The sequence below is a fragment of the Echiichthys vipera genome (assembly GCF_963691815.1).
Source record: "Echiichthys vipera genome assembly, chromosome: 21".
Classification (NCBI taxonomy): domain Eukaryota; kingdom Metazoa; phylum Chordata; class Actinopteri; order Perciformes; family Trachinidae; genus Echiichthys; species Echiichthys vipera.
In genome coordinates, this window is record NC_139846.1 from 21,439,507 (window position 1) to 21,463,656 (window position 24,150).

The following is a 24,150-nucleotide window of genomic DNA, read 5'->3' on the forward strand; positions in this document are numbered from 1 at the left end:
CCTGCGAACATACTGTTGATGGTTTACGCCGGTTCTGGGGCCCAGGCCAGCAGAGGGAAACGGAGGGAGGGAGGCATCACGCTGCAAAAAGTAGGCTGTCTAAATCATCGGATCCACGGTGGAGTCTGAAAATGTTACTTTGGTTTAAACAAATGTGTCCAGCTGACATGGGAAAACTGAGATAATGCAGGCGTCAGGGATTCTCTTCAATCAGCTATTATGTTCTTGATTTGTGCCACTTTCTAATAATTACAATTTAAAGGTTTAATAAGTTTTAGAAGTTAGGGTACTATCCTGACTAATGGCTTCATTTACTAAATCATAAACTCAGGTTTTATAGATCAGTTAGCCTACAAGCCATCAAAGAACCAGTTCATCATTTTGAGAAATACACTAAAACCACTCTTTTATCTGAATGCTGAATGTGACACTACGGCCCGCAGCCATGTATCTTAGCTGAGCACACAGATGAAACAGGGGATACAGCAAGCTTAGCTCTTTGCAGTATGTATGTACATGTGTATATGCATGTGCTTGTATGTCATCATGGCAAAATGTGGTCCTGGAGACACCTAAAGACTGAGTTTCAGACTCAGTTTAAAGTACTTTGCCAGGTGTTTACATGTCTGTGCGTCTGCGGACAGATTTTGTCACCGCGGTACAGTCGTTTTTTGTATTCGGCCTTCATCTTGATCTCAGCTACACACCTGTAATGTTTCTTGAGTGTGTAATGCACAGTTGCAACCCTATCACTGTGACAAAATCTGGCTGCAGACAGACAGACACACAGACATAAAAACACCTGGCAGGATCATCAAAACCCCCTCTGTGGTAGTTCCTGCTACAGTAGGTGTCTCCGGGAACACATTTCGCCATGATGACATACACACAGACTCACAGGGTGAAAACACGCTGCTATCGCGGCTGATAAAAACCTAAAACAATGGAGATGACTTGGATTGAAGCCGCTGCGGACAGAGAATGTGGGAGAAGCGTTGCGAGCAGGTGTGGCATGCCGGCAGAGGAGTGGTGGAACACAACAAGTTAGCAATATCAAAAAAAAACACGAGGAAGCAAAACAATACAGTAGGAATAAAGATACCGAGTCGGCCTTGACATGAATCTACGGCTGGAGTGGAAACAACAATGAATGAATAAGCTGGGTTTGATATACTGCAGCCTGATAAACTGATGAGAGGCAGGGGAATTTAATGAGCAGCGCCAGGAGTCAGGAGAACAGGGAGGGAGACTATTCAAACATTCTTATTTCTCTATTTTCTGCCTCCTCTCCTCTTCTCAGTCCTCCTGCCTGTGACCTGGAAATCGATCTTTGCAACTGTGTCTCGATTCCTAACCTGCATCTCGAGGAAAGTGGAGGCACGCCGGAGGAGCTACGAGCGTGGATGCACAGGTTCTCTCTTCGCGAAAGTCTTACGTATAAACGAGGCGTGACACACAACTTGAATCTAAAAACCATGGAAGCTGTCCTGAGTCCTGAGCATCTTGAATTCCTACGATGGAATAAACAGTTGTGTTAGCGGTGTGTTACTGCCACCAGGTCAAAATGCCAATAACAGAACATTTATACCAGGTTCAAATGCAAAAATTATGTATTGTAAAATAACTAAACCTGAACCGAAACAACAAAAGGCTCAGATGGGCTGGTAGAATAACAGGTGCTCTGGCCAACCACACAACGGGCCGTCGGACCAGAGACTCTGAACGACCTAAATAATGAACTAAACAACTAAACTTGAAACAAAGCCACGAAAACAGGAACGCTAGCCCATCCTCCCCAAGCAAAATAAGATTAAATGAAACCTAGATAAAGTCAATTATGTAATGAATCAAATCAAACCAAGACACCAGGCTGCGGCCACCAGACTGAGAGGGCACAGCTCTCTTTATAGGCTGAGGCCTCATTGGGTCGACATGGTGCAGCTTCGGCCAGGAGCCTTCAATCAGCCAATCAGGGATCAGGAACAGCAAGGCAGCCTGAGGTGCTAACGGAGCAGAGAGACAGGTTAGCCCAATACTAACACAAGCAGAGGGAGCGCATGACAGGTGTAAATGACGTTAAAGACATTTGAAATGAATCAAATTACAAAAACCTCATTGACATGCAGTGAATTTGGGCCTGAAGCCTTGCTGCCCAAGTATTCGGTCTTCAAGAAATTCAGCAAACAAGTGAAACATTGTAATAAATATGAATCTTCTCGCCACATTTGCAGAATCAGTCAGTTTGCATACAGAGAGAGAGAGAGAGAGAGTCTTTAAACACTGAAACAAAGTCACTTGGTGAAAGGGACATTTTTTTTACAGCCCTTTTAAACCTATTACCAACTGTCTGCTGCAGACGTACTTTACAGTGCAGTAAACCTGTTTTGGATGCTTGTAAAGACTGTATCATGTTCCTTCATTGCACGATCCTAAATGATCCTGCGTCAAATGTTTAAGTTCTTATCCCACTTGTTTCTAGAAAAGCCCGGAAGAAACTTTATTTGTATTCAATACCTGAAGAAGACTGTTTTTACAGAAGCTCGGTTTTAATTACTTCATCCCATTCAAACCAAATGCAATCTAAGCAGTTTGTTAAAATTCAGAAAAGAGAGATTCCTACTGTATATAGCCATGCCACTGCTGATTACTCCTGATGCACCCTCTCATTGACTTCCATTATAAAAGCTGTCACATTATGGGTTCATGACTCATAGCTTCTGAGGTCCTCAGCTCTGTGTTCCCTTGGGGTTTATCCAAGGTAGTGATTCGAAGGACGTGACTAAGCAGCAAGGGCCATATGAAGGGTTAGGGATCCGTGTAATTATTGTTTATTTGTGCTTATTTTCATTTAACGGGGGAAGTTCACTTTTACTAACAGCTTGTGCAAACATGCTATGAACGACCCAGTCATGCGATCACTTTAATTAAGTTTGGGGAAGGTTTCTTTGCTCAGGTTCTACACAATATGTAAGTTTTCCTTCTCGCCTGAAGTGAACTTCTGTTTCCTCCCGTGACCTTTAGCGCTGTTATCTAAACCCGTGGGTGAGAACGAGCGTCTCTTGGGAGGGTAAAATATGGACTTGTCACCAGCATCTCTTCAATCTTAATACACATTCTCCAAAGCCTCTGCTCTGGCTCACTGTATCTCTGCGTCTGATTCCCGCCTGGTGTCCAGTGTGGGCGTACAAAACGATTCAACAGGTAGCACGACATTAATCATGAAGTCCTGCTTTGTCGGGGTTGGTGGCAGGTGTTCCCTGTAAACAGCTCTGTTTCATCTCAGGTCCCTCAATTACACTGTCATCTGCTATCTTTCGCCTCTAATGTCTGTAGCTCCGGACACTTGGGTTCGTCCAATAATAGTGTTTGAAGCCCGGCACCGATACCAATGTACCAGTGTTTTTAGTCTGAAGTTGTGACGGCTGAGACATTGTGCGGATATTGACAATGTTTGTACTCAAATGCTACAGGAGCTCAGAAATGTATTCTTGTAATAGTTAAAAAATAGACTTTCAGTGACACATGACTCTCCTGTTTCATGCTATAGGGCGGGGGCTCCCAGTATGAGGACCCAGGACCCAAACGTACAAAAATACATCAGGATTTGCCAATTATAGAATACAGATAAAGAACACATTCATTCATTCATTCGCTCATCTTCAACCTCTTGTCCCTGTCGGGGTCGCGGGGGGGCTGGAGCCGATCCCAGCTGACATCGGGCGTGAGGCGGGGTACACCCTGGACAGGACGCCAGTCTATCACAGGACACATAGAGACGAACAGAGACAGACAACCATTCACACCTACGGGTGATTTAGAGTCATCAATGAACCGAACACCTGCACGTCTTTGGACTGTGGGAGGAAACCGGAGAACCCGGAGAAAACCCACGCAGACACGGGGAGAACATGCAAACTCCACACAGAAGGGCCACAGCCGGGATTTTTGAACCAGTACCCCTCTCGCTGTGAAGCGACAGTGCTAACCACCACGCCACCGTGTCGCCCATAAAGAACACAACAAACCATGAATTGAAAATGTTTATGAAATTGAAATGTAATTCACAGCAATGAGTCAATTTGCTTAGTTTAATGTTAAGTTTCTCACAGTTTCATTGCGATCTTGCAGTGAAAAATTAGGACATAGAAGCACTGAGGCGCTCACTATGTCAGCTGGAGTGGGGCGTGCGGCAGAGAGGATATCATCTTTAAAAGCTCCGACCCTAACTGGGATGGGGCTTATGGGACCCTAATGGGAAAGACTTGGTACAAGGAAGTCTGGTTTGATTGGGTAGCTAATGGGGATTGTAAATAATTGAATTCTTGGGAAGGCGGGAAATAATCTCACTAAGCTAGCTAGCTTGCGGACAACAAAGTGGTATGTGAAATCGAGCATAAAAGCCAAAACTTTGTCCGTTTTGGACTTTCCCGCTGATTGTTCCTTTAAAGGTCAACACTGCCGAGATGAATCACATGGAAAAACGTGTGATAAAGGTGAACACAGCACAGAAGAGTTAACTTACACATCTAAACAAATCTGCTCATGGTGGTGGTTCAATTAAAATGAACTGATTTTGCTGAGAAATGGCCATAAACTCAGGATATCTTTGATTTTGACCTTTAAAAAAAACAAAAATCTGTCATTTGGTATTTCCCAATCTTTTTATTAGATTTATCAGTGGAGTGCCCCTTTAATAAAAGCCCAATTTCCAGTACATACGGATCTATATCAATCATCTTACACTCTGTATTCCAACATCTGGAGCTTTGTTTTCAGTCAATGCCAGGAAGGAAACCTCAGTTCAACGTCACTCTCCTCCATCCAAGACGATTTCATTTCAATGCTAAGCGTCGCTGTAACTTTGGGAACACGTCGCACTGTTCTTGCATCTAACCTCTGCATCTGATTGTATATACATACAGCACGCACACACACACTTGTATTGTTTACTGGAATTCATTTGTGAGTGGGTTTGTTCTGGCCTGCCTGAGGGGCGGCTTTCATATAAGTTTTATTTCCTTGCACTCGTAACATTGTTTCCAATTTAACCCTGAATGCTTCACAGAGAACACCACAAAGAGAGCAAATCCAATGTTTCTGCTTTGTAATTAATAAAATGCTGTAGCAAAGGGGCAGCAGAGGAGCAAGAACATTGTACAGCCTCAGATTGAAGACGTGTGTGTCTTTTCTGAGGCAGTGAATGTAAAATTGAAAAGCAGACATTCATTAAACGTCATGGATCCAGCCGGCAACACCCTGTTTTTGCCTTGGGGTACCTCATCATTCAATGGGTATTAAAAGATCTGGCCATGTAAAGGCGGCCATTACTTGAAATCAGTGTTAGCTCAATGTCAACACCTCACGCCATTACAATCTAAATTATTTTTTTAAAACCCCAGTCTCCGCACCCGTAATCTGTCCCTCAATTAAGACGATGTTTTTGCTCCAGACTTGGACTTAATTTCCGACATGTAAACCAAGTTGGAATTACATGCTGTTGCGCTCAGACTACTTGTAAAGCCACAGACATATTTGTTCAAAAGTTTGCCAACTTTCGTGGAAAATGTGACTGAGGAGAAAATTTGCAGGTTGTTTAAAATGACCCAATTACGGTTTTCAGAGGGGTTTTAAACATTCGGGACACTAATCAGCCGGTTGAAACGTGTGCCGTCTGTCCACGTCTACTGAAAGTAATCAAGAGTCAAAACCGAGCGCCATTAGAAGTCACTGGAATTGCTCCTTGAAATTACAGTGGGGAATAATTGCAACTTGGAACACCCAATACTCTTCCAACCCTTCCATCTTCTGTTGTCTCTCTAAATATGGCTTTCCAAGAATACACAAATGGCCAAGACATAGGCACAAACTGCTCCACGGGGCGGAGATGCCAGTCCAGTATCCAGTGTACATGGAGGTGATGGATACATCTGTCAGAGAACATGCTTTCATTGTGAACTGGACCCTCTGATTTTCTCGCACTGGCAATCCAAGTTGAATCAAGTCAGACAAAGCGTGCTTTCTGTGCGCCTTAGCACTGCCAGAACCACTCACTCATGGTAGAATAACAAAGAGGCATGTTTGACGTGGTCATTTATAATGCCAGTGTGGAAACGTCAGTGAAATGTTTCACTTATTTCAGTGTCATCACCTCCAGAATTCTGGTCGTGCTATCTTTACTCGTTGAGTGTCCAGGTATTTGTCTTTGTGAGCAGACGGTTGCAAAGTCTGAAGTATTTGGGAGCGTTTGGGCAAACTGACAGACAGCAGTTAGCTAGACTGGAACAGGGTGTTATTTATGCACTGCGCAGAGGGAAAGGACATTTATTAATGTCAGAGGGCTTAAAAAAACATTTGGAGTTGAGGAGTCAAATGGGAGAGAATGCCACGTAAAAAGAATACAACACCGCACCGAAGCATTCACATACACTTTGAACATTTACCTTATCGACCTCTTTCACAAATATTACTCTTAATTCTGTTAAGACATTTAAGCTGGCAACATCTACCGCAGTTTTTGGACTTTGTGCTTTTGTCTCAAAGCGTGCAATCAGTTACAGATTTAAATGGGATGTTCTTTAATGCCCCGCTGATGATGGGTTGATTTGGTGCTATTCCCCCCCAGTTGCATGTCTTCCCCTCAGGTCCAGAGTTGTGATAGCTTGATGAAAAGATTGTGATGAAAACTCTGGGATAATATAATTTTTGGTAGGGTGCCATACGGAGCTCTCAGGTTGGTTCATGATCCAGCAAGGGAAACCTGGCCGCGCTTATGGTTCACAGCTGTGCAGATGGGAGCATGTGCCAGCTCATCACTGTCTGCTGTGTGAGGAACTTGGCATTATTGAGCATCTTTACCCGACATTATCCTTTGTCTGCAGATGAATGTATCTGCTAGTTGGCTATCAGTGTCCTCTCCTTTCCAGTTTGATGTAACGGCACGAAAGAAAGGCTGCAGATCACGCAAAAACGCCTGCGAACACAAGGCTGAAAAGCGCTCTGAACATCATCACGTGTCACATTAATAATAAAGTCGCAGAGTGAGAAAGACAGCAAATCAGCATCGAAACAAACGACTGCAAACATGTTGTTCCTTAGAAAAAGATGCAGTTACCTTTTGAGGCCAATCAGTGTGATTTTATTAAAGCGAGAGTCAAACCTTCCAAGTTTCATCAAATCAGCAGTGGTGTCTAAGATTTCACAATTTCCTCGATTTCAAGGTCAGGTACAGAAAAAAGGCTATGATCTGTTAATGTGGTTGACAGGCATATCCTAAAGCCCAGGCCCCCCCCCCCCCCCTCCGTCCACCCTCTACCGACTACAACGGACAGACATCAGATCCGGTGAGTAAAGGTTGTTTCATTAGAAATGCTTAGATGTTGAGTGCTGTAACAGTTCAGGATGAGCCAGGATGACTAATCTTATAGAAATCCCTCACGGAGCCTCCTCCAATCTGCTCTGCTTCTCTGTTCATGTGAGGAAAATGTCAGAGGTTTGATAAGAATAACAGTTGCACTGCTAGATTTGCTGCAATTAAAAGGTGCTCACAGCCCTTAAGGCTTCATCAGGGTTTTATGATGTTCTTGAAGCTTGGCAGGGCTTGAAAGTATCAGTTGCAAAGTTGCCTATTTGACAAATAGGCAAACGATACTCGACCGTTGGTTGCCATGAGTGCCACGTTTGAACATTTAAAGAAATATAGAGACAGAAAATGGCAAAGCGTGCACCCAAAGATGAATAAATGTCATATATTTCTTGCATTGGTGATATTTAAATATGAATCGGAACCAGACAAGTCTGCATGTGCATTGGTGTGTTTACCTGCATGTGACACACACAGGCCCGAAATACACACACATGCACAAACAGGACCTATATACATGCAATTAATGGAGAGATGTCAGAGCGAGGGGGCTGCCAATCGATCGGCGCCCCGAGCAGTTGGGGGTTCGATGCCTTGCTCGACAGCCCCTCAGCAGTGCCAAGGAGATGAACTGGCACCTCTCCAGCCCCCAGTCCACACTCCATTCATGGTCCACACAGGGACTAAAACCGGCGACCCTCCGGTTCCAAGCCGAGTCACCTATGGACTGAGCTACTGCCGCCAAACTGGGTTGTTTTAGTTTGTTCGATTACTGTAGTAACGCTTATTCTTTTATGTCACATTTTCATTGTTAACCTGACGTAGAGCTGCAGGTCTTACTCTAAATAGAAGACCTGCTTGTACTCACATCACTTAAAATGATCCGGGCCTCAGCTCGATTGCTTCTTGCTTAAAGGCGTCATCACCCCTCAGAGTGTCTTTGTTGTCTAGCTGCTTTTACATAATTTAATTTGACCAAATCTGCGGTAAACACTCCACCTCCGCATCAGAACCACGCAAAACCATTCAGTTGCATGATTCTTAAATTTCCCTCGTGGGGAACTGTCGCGTATAAATAGTCTCAGAAGCGGCGTCAATGCTCGTGCTCGTACATGTGCAACCGCGCTTTACTAAAGCCGACCTCTCTGCAGGGAAGCGTGTCGAGCCTAGGTACGAAACAGTGTTACTCACACTGGTCAGACGAACCAGACTTTAACCGTCGTTCGTGCTTAGCATGATACAAATGGCAAGTGTGAATGCGCCCTTAGTTCATCCAAAAAAATATTTCTATCGATTCCTGTCTCTTCTATTCTCTCTTCTGCCTCTATTGAGTAGAGTCAAGTGAGTCAAGTGAAACTGGATGTTGCAAAACAGCTAATAAGCTATGATAGCTTCCTCCATTTTGGTCTCTTTGAATTCTCTGTTTCCTCAGAAATGAGCGCCGTCAAGAGGGTTTGTTTTTGACCAGCAACGCAGATTCAGCCAAAGTCCATCAATTTGATAAATTGACCAGAGACGCTCCGATAATCCCGCACATACTTGCCGGGTGTGCTGAGCGGTGGAAGTAGCCGGCAACAGACAAGCACTCTTCTGCACATTCTTCACTTGTGTCTCAACTGTGAGCATGCGATGGGATATGTTCAGCACATATATTCAGTAGAGAAACTAATATCACTAAGAGAATATGAGACTTAATGAGCCGACAAACATCTCATCTCGAATGAGAGCAGCACCGACTGAGAGAAGCTATTATGACGTACTCATTCACAGCAGCAGCAAACACACAAAGGAGCCCAGGCTTGTCTTGTTTATTGTTTGTTTCCTCAAATTAAATTATTCTTTTCATAACAATTTGTGTACAAAATACTTTTGTGTGTGCAAACTCATCTTTTAAAGCATGTAAGCATGCTTCTGAGCTTAATTCTGAAGCTTTTAGCTCTGCATGAGGCTAATTACAGGCCTGGTGCAGGCAATGAAAGCCACAGCTGTCGCGACCAATGAAGGTATTATTAATATTTTAAGACCTTTTTGGAGACATTACTCTCGCAGCTTTGAAATGTGACTCAGATGCTGTGTTTGCCCACACATTTCTCTGTTTATTTATTGTCATACCAGCTCGTTATTTACACTTTATGGAAGGGGATGTCAGGATTCATTAGTGCAGGGAACGCCCTTGAAGTCTTCAAAAAGCCCTCAGAAGTGCACGGGAATCACAGGAGAGCCCTTTAACCTCAAGGGGAGTATAAAATTGGGAGATGTTGTGTGCAAGCAAAAGAAAGATGCAGATACAGAGAGGCAGCAAACAGCGTGTGAGCGCCACGACACGCGAGGCTCGCTCCAACAGACCCGGTGGTGTGAGCATGTTGTAATGATATAAAAGCTAATTTACAGATTGAGAACAGAAGCTGCGTTCACCCCCCTCGTCCGCAGCTACCAGAGAGTGCCGCTCTCTGTTGGGATGAAGCTCTGAGAGGCCGTTGTGCATATGCATGTTTTTAATGGCAACATTGCAAGTAAACCACGCTGCTGCTGCTGCTGCCGCCGCCGCCGCTGCTGCTGCTGTGCAACAGTTTGTGATTTTATATTAAAAAACGGTCCTGAGACACCGAAGGGAACGGAAAAGCCACTTCTAATATTCGGAAAGAGCTTTTACTGTTCATTAGTTTCTTTTATGAAATATTGCTGCGGAACGCCTGAGGAGATGTGGGATCTTTAAAAAAAGACTTCAAAGGAGCTGTTACATTTTAAAACAATTGAGCTAATCTCACAACACCCAGCGCACTCTCTAAAGGGCATGACTGTAAAAAAATAAGGGATATATATACATATTTATTATTCTGTCTGTCAAATGTGGACAGACGGTTTTCACGACTGTAAGAAAGGATATTTCCACACATACAATAAGTCTCGTGTAATGTGTCATAAAGTCCCCGAATGCGGTTGCATCCATCACCCTGACCTATGGGAAACCTCTGCTGGAGTCTGGACAGGGTGAAGGTCAGGCCAATGTTGAGACATACCAGTGGAGATACAGGGATGTGGTCGACGCAAGGGCCCACACTTTCCTTCAAAACAGGAGCAACAACATTAGGGATATCCCTTTACTATTTCCATCGCTTCCGCTAAGCGATGAAAAGCATCACATCTTGAATGGTGACCAAAAAGGCCAGAGCCGGACGTAATTGCTGCCTGTGCAGAGGCGTGGAGGCATAACCTCTAATTTCTCGTGAATAATGTCCCTGTGTCGGACAGCCGGCCAAAAAAAGTGGCAGTTTCTGTTCTCCGAGGGTTCGTGGCTCAGCTAATACACTCAACTGTGGCTTTATGACCGATGGGCCTGAGGGCCAGGCTCCTGAAACCAACTTAGCCTACTACTTCCTCTAAAGCGTCTCCCCTGTGCTCTGCAAAGTTTAACGTGAGGTTCGGAGGATATTAAATCTGTCTTTTTTTTTAAAAACGTGTGAAAAGATTGCATATCAAGCCTCAACACATCAGACATAATAGGAAGTCAAGGAGCAGAGTTCGGCAGAAAAAGAAAATTCTTGTTTTCATTACGTTTGAGAAATACGGTCACCGCAGAAAGCCCCAATATTAGATCTACTTCTCATTACCCAGCACAGCGGACCCACTAGAGTTTAGCACTGTTAAATATGCCAGAGAGTGTGGAACAAGATGTAAAATACGGGTAGGTCACCAATGCACCAGCAGACTCTCAACATCAAAGTCAATCTCAAAAAATGAACCAGTGCCATCACTTCACATACGCTACCATCTCCACTCACCCTCTCCACCAGCTGCTCACCTCCAGCAGAAGCATCTTCAGCCACAGACTCATTCTCCCGCGGTGTAACACTGAACGCCAGAGGAAGTCTTTTCTTCCAGTAGCCATCAAACTGTATAATTCATCCCCCCCTGGTCAGATAAGGAACAGTGGAGACACTGTGTCCTGAGAAAATGCCACTTTAGATCACTTTATATCATCACTGCATCACTTTATATCATCACTGCATCACTTTATATCACTTTATATCATAACTGCATCACTTTATATCATCACTGCATCACTTTATATCATCACTGTATCACTTTATATCATCACTGCATCACTTTATATCACTTTATATCACTTTATATCATCACTGCATCACTGTATATCATCACTGCATCACCTTTATATCATCACTGCATCACTTTATATCATCACTGCATCACTTTATATCATCACTGCATCACTTTATATCACTTTATATCATCACTGCATCACTTTATATCATCACTGCATCACTTTATATCACTTTATATCATCACTGCATCACTTTATTTAGTTGCACTGTAACTTAGTTCAGTCAGAAATGCTGCTACACTTTAACTCTGTTATCACTTATCGCTCCTCATCACTTATTTAGTTTGTACTTAAACTGTACTCAAACTGCACGCTGCGTATAGTTGTATATTGTATAAACCTACGTTTAACCACAATGTCTGTTGCACTCTGTCACATTAGTTATTGTTTGATTTATTTGATGTTAGCTTTCTTTTGATTTGATTTACGTTTTTATGCTTATTGTCACTCTGATCCTTTCCCACCTTTGTATTGAAACTGTTGCACATTAATTTCCCTGGGGATAAATAAAGCTTCTTGTATCTTGAATCTCCCCAAATACACACACATGCAGTGCCCCAGAGACACACTACCTCTGAGACTCCTCCGGGTTCACCTTATCTGGCCCTGTTTATCGAGCACAACACATGTATTTCGGTTTTTGTAGTGGAATGAGAAGACCCTCATTTCAACCTCATGAACCTCAACCTTCAACCTCCATTATGACGCTTTCAACGCGAGCGACAGTTTTGAGTTGACGAAAGTTCAGCTCACGCCGTATCACTACTCCGTAGTACTGTAGTTGCTACTCATATATTTTTTACTTTAGACGGAGCAAGGCCAGTTGTTTCCCCCTGACATCAGTTCTCATGCTATAATAGGTTAACGACATCAACTCCAGCTCCGCACAAATGTGAGGTTGTCAATTAATTCATGTCATTTTGGAAGGAAAGCAGGTAAGCTATTACCCAAAATGTCGAACTATTCCTTTAAAATACACAGACAGAGCTTAAAGTAAAAGAAAAAAAAGCCAAAATCTTTTCTAAAAACAAAATCGGGATGAAAAAAGGAAGTTTTAAGCAGCCACACAAGAAGAAAACAACATTTTCAACTTTGTTTGTTGAAGTGACGAAATGTTTTCCCGTTAAACAGCATTCGTTCCGACACTGGGCACGTCGCAGAGCTCATGAAGCGTGCCGCGTGGAAATAAAGAGCCATTAATCATTGTGAGTTTATTTTGCTCGGAGTGGTTTGAAGACACTGGCTTCCTTCAGCTCCTAGTTGAGGTTTTTTTCTGAAGGAAGTTGCTTCTTTGGAGTAATAAGTTCACTCATCTACTCTCCTCCATCCGCGCTCTTCCACTGACCCCCGCTTACAGCTGGTTGTGTTTAAACTTCAAAGAGAAATGAAGATTTTCAACCACATATTTTCAGTGTTTTGCTAATTTTCGATTTAAGCACGTGGCTGTTATTAATGATGAAAGTCCCATGAGATTCTGTGGCAGCCTCTGCGGTTGAGTGCTGAGCATCTAAGCTAACTGGGACCAGGACAGTGGGATCAGAGAGGCTGACAGACACGGTGGAGGCCGGGAGTCTTTGACTGAAACCTGCTGCGCAACAGTCTGTCAGGCCTGCCGTGGCCTGTTTATGATAAACAGGAACAGGAGACAAAGAATCAAAGGAGAACAGATCAGCTGCAATGGGGTGCACACCCACACACAGACACACACACACACACACACACACACACCATGACCGTTGCAGTGTCTAAATATATACTGTGTAGAAAAAAACACAAAAACATGCACAAAAAAAGAAGCAATTTGTTGCATTTTCCCAAAAATCAGTCATTAGATTGTTTTATAGTTGGTGCTGACTAAGTACTTTGGTACAGAGATGATCCCAACTGGCCACATGTGTTTTTACTAACAGGAATAATGAGCTTGTTTGTATCATTTATAATAAATACCTCGACATAATCTGAAATATTGTGAGTAATGTGGAAAAATCCTCATTCTCCCACATGATATCAGTGGTGGAGACAGGGCACACTATTGTGTTCCTGACTGTTATAGATATTTCCCATCCGCAGTGCTTGAGTTTATGTGTTCGTATTATCGTGTGGTATTTATGCAGAGCATTTGTGCAGACTCGTATTCCACGCTGGTGCTTCAGTACACAACCAACAGCAACCTTTTCTGTTTGTCTAAATGTCTCATCGCGAGTACAGCGGTGCGCACACTGTGTGAGAGGAGGCTGAGCGACTCGAGCAGATGTGGATCTTGTTTAGAAACTGTGGTCTTGTGTGGATTACTCGAGGAATGTTACCGCAGAGGACGCAGAGTGTTTCACACTGAACAACGTATGGGGTAGTTGGCGTGGGATCAAACATGAAGAAGAAGCGTTTATTTTTATAATCACATTCAGAGAGCAAGAAGAGGGCTTCCTAAAATGTTTGTACGAGCTCCTGATGAGGTAGTTGATGTAAACGTGGAGATCGGGATAAAGGTTTGCCATAGAACGGAAGCGGGAGCACAAATAAATACGTGCTCATCAATCGAGATAAAACATTTTATTTGAAACCTTTCTCAGATCATAAACACTTTCCTCATACATTTGATTTGAACCTTTTTCCAAACACATTTAAAAACCAACTCTGAAGTTACAGCAAGACAAATACTAATGTAGTTTTTGTGCAGCCCCTGTTTGGTTTCCAGGGATGCCGTGATCATTGACTGTCAATAAAATAATACAGCCTTCCTATTAGCCAGGGCCAGGAGTCGGATGTTTCGCACACAGCCAGCAGCGGCTTCCTGGAGCATCTCATCATCAGAGCCCATGATGTGGATGAGGGGCTGCGGAGTACAAGGTCAAAGGTTACGGTTGACTGCAGGAACAGACTCCCAAAGAATCATTAAAGGCCGAGTCATAGATTCAGATAATGAGGTACATAAAAGTAAAACTGTTCTGAACGCTCCATTTCCAACAGTATCTTCTTTTTTCCGTATACAGTCATCTACTCCAGGTATGTCACTACAGTGTCTGCAAAACATACATTGCTAAATGTTGCTACACGCTAAAGCCAGGGAAACCTGTAAACTTGGTTGCAGATGTTAATTTCTTCCCAATTTCGGATCACATTCATGTTGGAACACATGCGGCTGTGTAGATTTCAGCAGCCTTTATTGATCGATGTACACGGTAGAAAGTGTTGCTTTACTCCGCGGAGGTCACTTCCCAGTATAGAGGTGGTGAGAGCTCAGAAGCAAAAGACCCAGAAACACTGACCAATCAGAGCAGACAGGGCTTTTTGTCAAAGGGCGCTGAAAGAGATAGGTGCCACGGGGTGAACGGATGAGCCAAAAGCCGAAGTCAACGTTGACTTATATTATTTTTTCACCCACTTAATGCCATGTACAAACAACATTTAAAAACAAAGCTATTTTACCCCAAAACAATGCAATCTTTTCCTAACCCTAACCAAGTACTTTTGTTGCACTGCAGGAGTTTGCACAAGTGCTCTGATCGCTTTTGCTTCTGGACATTCGTAGGATAACTCACTTATTAAACTTTTCATGAGATAATACGAACCGTTGCAGGAGGATATGTTAATAGTTAGCTTGTTGCACATGTTGCTATTTGTCAGCAGCACACACTACACACTACCACCAGCACGGCCTGCAAAGATATACAGTGGCTGTACGGCGACAGTCTCGAGCTGCGTGTGTCCCTCTGTGTGTGTACTGTACGCATGTGTGTATTCAGCGTGCGTCCCACTCTACCCTTCCAAACCGTGCCTCAGCAAAGGGTTTACAGCTGCGAGCACACATGCGTCTGTGAGTTTGTTCAGATGAAAGTCGTGCAGGGAAGGCTCAACATTAAAAACCTGAGCATGAACCACACCACTTGACAGCCCTTCCGCCGCTCCAAAGGTCAGATTATATCCGACTATTAGTGGCTTGTGTAATGGATCTCGTTAGATCTTATTGCAGAACAAGGTTTTGCGCTGCAGAAATCTCTAGCTTAGGAAGTTTGTTTTTTGGTTTCATAAAACTGAACATTTGAAAGATTTCCATCCGTTCAAAGAGTTGCGTAGTAAATCAGCAAAAAGGAAAAATATATATATATATATACACACACACACACACACAGTATATATATGGAACACCACTGAGTGGCATGTGTTTTGAAGGGGTGTGCTTTCCCCCCTATTTTATCTGGAGCAAAATCACTACATTATGTTTGTGGGCGACTGTGGGGCTGAGTCAAAATAAAGTCAATGTAAGCATAAATACGCTGGTGCAATGGATGAATCTAAATTTGTTCAATGTGTGCTCGGTAAAATCACAATGGTGTGCCACTGAGGTTTCCTAAGCCACACTTGCAATTATTTGGGATCGTCTTGTTTACATCCATAATGAACCAACGGCAACATTACATCCCTCAACTAAGCACTTAAGGACTCCCTGCTCCTAAACATAATGAGGCTTTGATAAATACAGTAACTGCTGAGACGTCTGAGGCACTTTTAAGCCCGATATATCAAGGCCTTGTTCTCCACTGAATGAAAAAGGGATTTAAAAAAAACCAAAGAGATTCTTTTAACCAAGATCGTGCTGCAGCAGGCTTACCCATGGTGTTTGAACACCATCAGGGTTGTTTCCCCGGTGTCAGTGCAGCAATGTCACATCTCTATTGATCCTGAGCAGCACAATGGGACAATATCTAGACTGTTGCAGTTCAGAGGAAATGATCCAAGAACTAAGCCCCTTTAAAACTTACATCCAGCCACTGGTTGAGTTCAGTTTAAGGCAGCAGAAGGACTCAAAGCTTCTGGCTAATCTCATTTTCTCTCCCCTCGTCCTCTTATTCCAAACTCTCCCATCCTGTTCAGCACTTGCTCCACATATCAACATAGGAAGTGGTGGGATTCCTTTGTCGGTTTCACACAACTGAAATGTCCAAACTCAACTTTTGTAATCATTTTCAATAATATTTTCTACATAGACTCTGCCTAATCTCTATCCAGCTGATCAGTACTTAGGGCCAACCTGAGACCGTTCATTGTGTTCATGATGCATGTCAGAGCAGAGCCGAGGCTGAACCTGAACCCTCTCCATGTTACATACAAACTTAAAACGCAGCTCTGCACATTTGTGCGGTTAGCAAACAGCCAAAGAAGCAGAGAGAAGACATTCCCGGGATTTTTAGCGCAAAGATAAACAATGAAAGGAAAACAGATGAATGATGAGGTGAGCCAGCTTGTGTGTGTGAGAGTGAAAGGGCTGTGAACCTAAAGTACAAGTCCAGTTAAAAACCGGAGAAAATAATATCCTTCTTCCTGATTACAATCACATCTTTTTGTGGAAAAAGGCATACGCCGATCCAATATGTCAGTTCCTCTCAAAGCACTAGCGTCAAAGAGTACATGTGAGACATTTGCCCTCGGGTTTTATATGATTTTTAAATAGCATCCAAAACACCTCCAAGAGCAAACTTACATCCACAGGCTCCAGAAAACATTCAGCTCCCTAAACAAGTCTCTTTTGTGAAAAGAGAGGATGCCTGGGAAGTGCCAAAGGCAGCGTTTTGCCAACCTCATACCATGTTATTCAGACGACGCCAAATAAGGTCTCCCGAAGCGCACAGCTAGGCTAAGATAAGCGTGTCTCTCTTAACTGCCTTTTTCTCGAGCTTGCTCTTTCCCTCCCAGCTGGGATCTCTAGGAATATAATACACCACTTGTTGGATATTGCCTGACTGTGGTAACATGAACACTTGCCCCACGTTTGAAAACTGAATCGTGAGTTTTTGAGGTTTTTGCACTTCAGAGAGCTCCAGTGATTCCTGACCTCCAAGAAGGGAACTGGGGAACACGTTCCCCCCCCATCCTGGCAGGGGGGTGGGGGGTAGAGCAGGCGTGCAGACTGGGAGGGCCGCACATATTGTTGCATGTGTACACACACACACACCTTATCGCACATGGAGGTGTTGTGGTGTTAAGTGTGCTCGGTTGGATGGCGTTTGCCTGCAGGAGTTTAGGTTTAAATTCCCCTGTGCCAGGTCTGACAGACCATTATGGCTCCATCAACCCCCCTCTACCCCACCATTCCCATGTTTTAGACTGCACTCTGGAGGCAAACAGCACAAACAGACAGCAGTGTTTAGCTGGGCCGAGGGGAAGTTGCTGAGGGAAGTCAAGGTAAACAACATTCCCTGCAGCCTCCAGTGAGCCAGAGACTGTAAAACTGCTTTTTCTGTGTCTCTAAAGAGGAAGAGGAAAAGGAGGGTGGACTGCTTTCAAATCAGGGACATTAAAGGTCCCATATTATGCTCTTTTTCAGGTTCAAACTTGCATTTTAGAATTCTGCTAGAACGTGTTTACATGCTTAAATGTTCACATTTATGTGTGTATTCATGTCACATTCATGTCACATGATTTTCCTCACACTGTCTGTCTGAATACACCTGTATCCGCCCTCTGTCTGAAATATTTTGGCGCCTGTCTCTTTAACCCCCCAAACCCAGTCTGCTCTGAATGGTCAACTTTTCCAGGGCTTCCACATCTGCGCTCTCAGCGTCTCGCACCCATCATTGCAGCAAGGAAATGACTATAACGACACTGAAGCAGCAACTTTCTATCTATATATAGTATAGTTGTGACATCACAACTGTACAGAAGTCCTGACGGCTCATTTTAAAAGGCACAGTTTCTGAATATGGAGTGTGTGTTTTTCTGTGTGAATTGAGTGTATTGATACTTTCACAGTATTTATACAGCACCTCAGCCAGCTTTATAATAAAAAAAGACATGAAAATCTCACTTTTTACAACATCGTCCTTAAGGGGAAGGTTTCAGTGTGAACCGTGAGTCTGTACAACCTGAAGAACATGGTTTCTTATTTGTGGTCCAGGCTTGAGGCAGAGAGGCTTAAGTCAAGGGCTCTAAGACATTACACTCCATGGATCTTAAAAACATGGTAGTCATAACAGAGCAGGCAGCACACAGTGTCTGTATCGTCTGCTCACCACACCCACAACCTGAAGTCATGTTACATGCAAACCAACAGGAAACTGTAGGAGTAAACCTGCGATGCTCTGCCTGTGTTTTATTCCTTCCCTCACATTTGGTGTAATGTTGCCCCCCAGCCCCCACAGTCTCACTGTGCACTTTCACTCCTCAAGTCTGAAAAGAAATATAACAAACCCTAATCGTGCCAGGGCACAAGTGCGCTCATGGCAACAAAGTGCAAACGTTTTTCTCATTTACATTAGCAAAAGCCTAAAATACATACCAGGACCTGGCAAAAGCTACACTCTGGAATACCTTCAGCTGAAAATTACCAATAATTACCATCCGCATTTTGTAATTTTCATCAATTTACTGTTGCAAAGCGTTTCTTATGAAAGAGCCTCTTTAATACAAATAGCTGGCTAAAGCTGTCTACAAGGATTTATGGATACAGCAAACAATCCCCAGTGCTTTTGGAAGCGATGTAAAGCGCAGGGGGAAGGCATGTTGATTCTGTACATGACACAAAACCAAGCACATCCGTATAAAACTGTGAGATACCAAGAGTGGATGTCAAATCAAACGGTGAGGGTGATTCATTTTCTCTGGTATGTATTTCCCGTGAGAGTGAGCACCTGAATAAAGTCCGATCTGAGAGGCCGGCGGGAAAATGTGTTGACGGAAAATTTCTGCAACAAAAGAACTTGTGAATGACAGGAGGTTGTGTCCAAAACTTATCAAAGTGTTTTATTTGAAGAGGTTTTAATACTCGTACTGTTTGCACTAAATAATTTAATTGATTCTGGACCAAATTTGAAGGGTTTGGAAAGGGTAAAGTAAAAAACACTAATGCGTTTTCCAGCGTGAAATACTTTCTTTTCAATGCTTGATTTCCCCTGTGAATCTTAAGGGACCGGACCATACACCGTTAAGAGTGCTACGGAGGAAAGTTACTTTCTAAACCACCTTCGGAGTAAAAGAGACCTTTCGCTCCTTCGAAATCGAACACTACATGTGGTTGAACATGTTTTGAGAGCTTCTCAGTGGCACAGAAAAGCTCTTTGAAATACAGTTGCAATAATAAAAGAGGCAGTCCAGAATTTTACACAGGGCCGTAAATTAGACACAGGGTGCTGTATCAATGCTCGATAAACCCCTTTTCCAACCTATTCACAACTACTGTATTGGGGATATTGTTTTGACACAGTCTCCCTACCTGTATATCATGAAGCAGAACATTACAGTGCACACTGAATTGACAAGCTCCCACACACTGTAATGTTTCCTCAGGGGTCAGGCAGGTAGGTATCAGCCTCCCTCCCAGACCGGCCGAGACCGAGGCCAGACTGAACAATGGGGCTGCCTGTGTTGTGTTTCCATGTCTGAGATTAAGAACAAATACAATGCTGGTGCAATTACGTGACCTTTGGTAATTAAGCTCTTTAAAAGTCCAAAAATACATCATGGAGTAGTGTTGCAACTGCTAACTGGTACATTAATAAGGGCAAACACAGAGACAGATTAAAAAGGGTGGCGTTTGCACACACACTCACGCCCATACACACTAGAATTTCAAATATAGACACACACTGAGAGCAAAAAAGACGGCATGTCCAGTTTTTTGTCGTGGCTAAAACTACAAAAAGCATTCAGCTTAACAACTTTCGCAAATTAGACATCACTCTTTCGGAACACCCAATGTTCGGTCCAGCTACCAATTATGGCTAGTGTTGAACCGCATGCACTGTAACAGCAGATCAAGCTAGAGTACAGCATTTAATGAACATGGGAAAAAATATCTGGCTGCAATGGCATAACCACTTCATAATTTATATCACAGTTGTTATTTAGTGGGGGGGGGGGGGGGGGGGGGCTGGAGGTAGTTTAATTCACTGTGGTCGCAAAACAATTTCTCATGTGAAAGTCTCTCTTTAAACATGATTGAATTAGAGAATGAGATAGCAATGTTTTCCCAAACTGCTGACATATGGGAACACGATAATCTGTGACAAGACATCACTTACAGCATAATCTTACATAAAATCTCTACATCACTGTCAGAGACAAACAAACAGTCTCTGGAGCTGAGCATGGAAACAGCCAGACAGGCTTGAATGTTAGACAAAACAATGCTTGTTTCTTTTTGGAAGAGCACAACACAACTGCAATGATGAAGAAAGCTGGCGGATGTAGCTTCACAGAGTTGGGGGTAAAAATAATTGTTCTCTTTTAGCCTTGAACAGCTCTGACCCCACTCTTTGGCCTGAACCATATCACTGCTGCATTCTACCCTGACGTCCAGGAACAGTCCTTAGCAACAGTTACCCCCAGCTACAGCCCTTTGACTTGGGCTGTAATGGCATCTAGGGTCTACCGGAGAAATGTAACTGCGCACACACTGAGCTGTTTGCTTTTCTGAATTCCCATGACGGCTAGAAAGTGGAGTCATGTTTCCGCCGCCGAATAAAACCCACTTTGTTTCTGCTTCATCGGTCAAAGGCTCTGAAAATAGTCACAGCTTTTCAAAGTTTATTACTCAGTGTTCTTCACACATCGCTAAAACAAGGGTGATGGGAGCCCAAAGCACATTTTCCTCAATGTAATTACGCCAGATTTAGTCTCAAAAGAACCAAATAAAGTAGAGAAATAACTACTTTGTAAATTAGCAGCAAAAAAGCAGATGTAAGGCGTCATAAATCCTGCACTACAACTGACCTTTACCACTCCTTTCTCGTGCATGATGATGCAATTGTTGGGGTCCTTGGACAGCTGGTACAGGGCCATAGCTGTGCTCTGGTGGACTGCCTCATCTTTTGACTTGAGGTAACGCACCAGGGGGGCCACGGCCTCAGCATCACCAAAGGATACCCTGTTGCTGCCCCACATGCAGCAGTGGCCGATGGCCTCAGCCAGGTGGCGACGGAGCCTATCATCAGTCTGTGGAGAGGAGAACAGGATGCTTTTGGTCCCCAGAGAACAGTCTTTAGAATTCAGAGGATAACAAGGTCTGCAAGAGACTCTTGGCAACATCTAACTATGTTCTTCTCATTAGCTGGGTTTATGCTGCACTGAGTAGGAAAAGGCCAACTAAAATCCATTATAAAAACAGTTATTTGTATGTTGACAGTAACTGCAGTGTTGTTTGTCTCCAGCAGTGAGGTATACTTACCGTGTTAGTCAACTTGGCCAGCAATGGCACTACCCCATGATCAGTAAGGACTGCCAGATTCTCCTTGTCTTTGGCTATTTTGGCGATGGCGGCGCAAATACTTGCCAGCACCTCATTGTTTGTTGACTTCAGCAAATTAACAATCAGTTCCAATCCGCCGACGAGGGAGCGCACCATTTCCCCTGCATCCTATAGTCAAAGAGTCTGTTATTAGCTGGTGCTCCGTTAAAATGAACAGGGAGGATGATGAAGAGGGAGGTATTGTAATGACTGAGGAAAGAGGAGAGGCATGCAGGGGCATTCGAGCAAGGCAGGCAAAACAAAAGACAGAAAATAAGTACAAACAAATTACTTTCATCAGGCAACAATTAAAGTCTCATCAGTGCAGAACTATCTTTATCTGTGTAAAACAGATGCTTTCAGAAAGAACAACACCCTCTCCTGCGGCAGAACTGTGCTGTGGATCTGGGCGAACAAGCAATCATTTTGACATCTTTGTCAACGTCTCCTACTGTCACCCTAACTTGTTACAACGATAACATTTAAAACTTTTGCCTCACACTGACACACAGTGTAGACTTAGGCTTTATGGTTTGAGTTCATGGCACCAGCTGGTACCACAGGACTCGCTCAGCCACTTATGGGGCTAGTAGGGAGTGCTGAGTGAACCACAGCGGAAGAGCTGGCAAAGACACTTGTTTCAGGATGGCTTGGCACATCAGGCCGCTGTTTAAAATCACAACTCACCATATCGCCAGCTATGGGAGAATACATCAAGGTGGCCGAGTCTGTGATGTTCAGGGCTTTGAAAATAGAACAGAAATTTCCCCAAAAGCATACAATTATGGATGATGCAAATCTCAAAGAACGCTTAATTTGAGTCCATTTCAACATCAATCTACATGTCCAGAGCTGATATATGGCACAGCACTGTGGAGTACAGTAAACACATAATTTATGCGCACTGTATGGTTGTTTTTCATTCTATAAATTGAGGGATTTCATCAAATTCATCACTGACAAAAAGTGGTAGATGATTTACAGTTTTGTTATACAGCTACTTTAGGAGAGCTGGATGCACTGCCGTGTTCTCTATAACAGAGAGCTCACAGCGGAGATCACGCCAGGGTGCGGTGTATGGGTCCTGTGATGCCGTGCCAGAGGATGAGCCATGTGTGCAGTGCAGGGATCTGGGTCCAGGAGCTGACCCCCCGACACACAGGAAGCCCTTCCTCAGGAATACTGATGACGGCTGGCCGGGAGTCCCTGCGACAGAGGAAGCTCTCTCAAGCCACCAGCTGCGATAGACTAGCCAGAATCTCTTTCATGGCCTGGACGGGCCCCCAGATCTGAAAACCGCGACATTATGAGGCTGCACACGGAGAGACCTTTCTAGCTATCCTCTCACTCCCCTCCTCTTACCCAGCTTGAAATGAAATAGAAAACACATCTGCTGTGCGTGATCTCACGTTGAGGGGAGCAGGCCCAACCTTAGAATGGCAGAAGCGTGCCATCACCCCTTCTCTGTAGTAATCAGGCTTCTGTAATATACATGGCTATAATGTAAAGGAAAAATAAATCAAGCATCTAAATGTGCTTCTGCATCCAGGCAAATTAATGACACACCCCATTACGTGTTACTGAGAGGTTCCTACTTCCTTAATTGAAGAAAAAAGATAATTAAATGATACTCTATTAAGTTTTGACAGTATGGTGTTCAAGTTTAAGTCGTGGTGGGCATAGAGCACAGCGTCTGTCTGTGTCTGTGGAGGGGCTGCAGACTTGTATGGAGCATCTAGTAGATGCATTTATACAACGGCTTTATCATAAATCCACTATAGAACTGCTAACACAAACCACATGGAGTTTTTATCTAAATAACGACTGCACCGAAGCTGCTGTATCAGGTTCCTCAACTTGATGGGCCGAGAGCACTATTTAGCTCTTGTCATTGCCCCTGCCCCAGTAAAATCACCCAAAAAGCATGTTCATGAATTTCTTTCAAAATTGGCATACAAACGTCCAGACAAACACTGTCAAACTTGGTTAGCGCTCAATAGTAGGTCCGCAGTCCCCCTCTCTCTCCATATGGTTGCCATGCATCATTTTCGATACACTCCTGGGCTGGAGAAATTCTAGCCAGAAAAAATTCACCCCCAAGACACCTGTCTGGGCCCAATATATCTCTTTAAATGTAACCAGATTGTCCAACTGTTTACCTTAATCACAGTGATAATCTAATAGAACAGCAACATGTTTGTAGTTGGAAATAATAGTGTACAGGGGATCAAAGACCTGTTAGTGTTTTAACTTTAATTAGAGTTGACTAACACAATGGCATAAAGGAGCTCATGATTTTTTAAAACAGTGCTGCACTGATTTAGCATTGCAGACCTATAACACTGTCTGACTGAAGCTGATATAATGACTGAAATAAAATGGAGGTAGCAGGAGATATCATCTATCTGATTCTACACATTATTCTCTCTTGTCAAAACCTGGTACCTA

At 43.5% G+C, this 24,150-nt stretch overlaps 1 protein-coding gene across 2 annotated transcripts in view; it reads right to left on the reverse strand.

Annotated features, from left to right (window-relative positions):
- LOC310963479 (outer dynein arm-docking complex subunit 2-like) overlaps nt 1-24,150 on the reverse strand; it is a gene marked incomplete at both ends in the record, with an annotated part of 86,352 nt that overhangs the window by 27,446 nt on the left and 34,756 nt on the right. Inside the window, 3 exons of one of the 2 annotated variants that reach the window (XM_083936331.1) lie at nt 14,200-14,316; nt 21,189-21,410; nt 21,643-21,831. In XM_083936331.1, coding sequence (XP_083792457.1) covers nt 14,200-14,316; nt 21,189-21,410; nt 21,643-21,831 — 528 coding nt within the window. Of the gene's footprint in view, nt 1-14,199; nt 14,317-21,178; nt 21,411-21,642; nt 21,832-24,150 lie in introns of those variants that run through there. The other variant, XM_083936332.1, reaches the window with a different exon arrangement.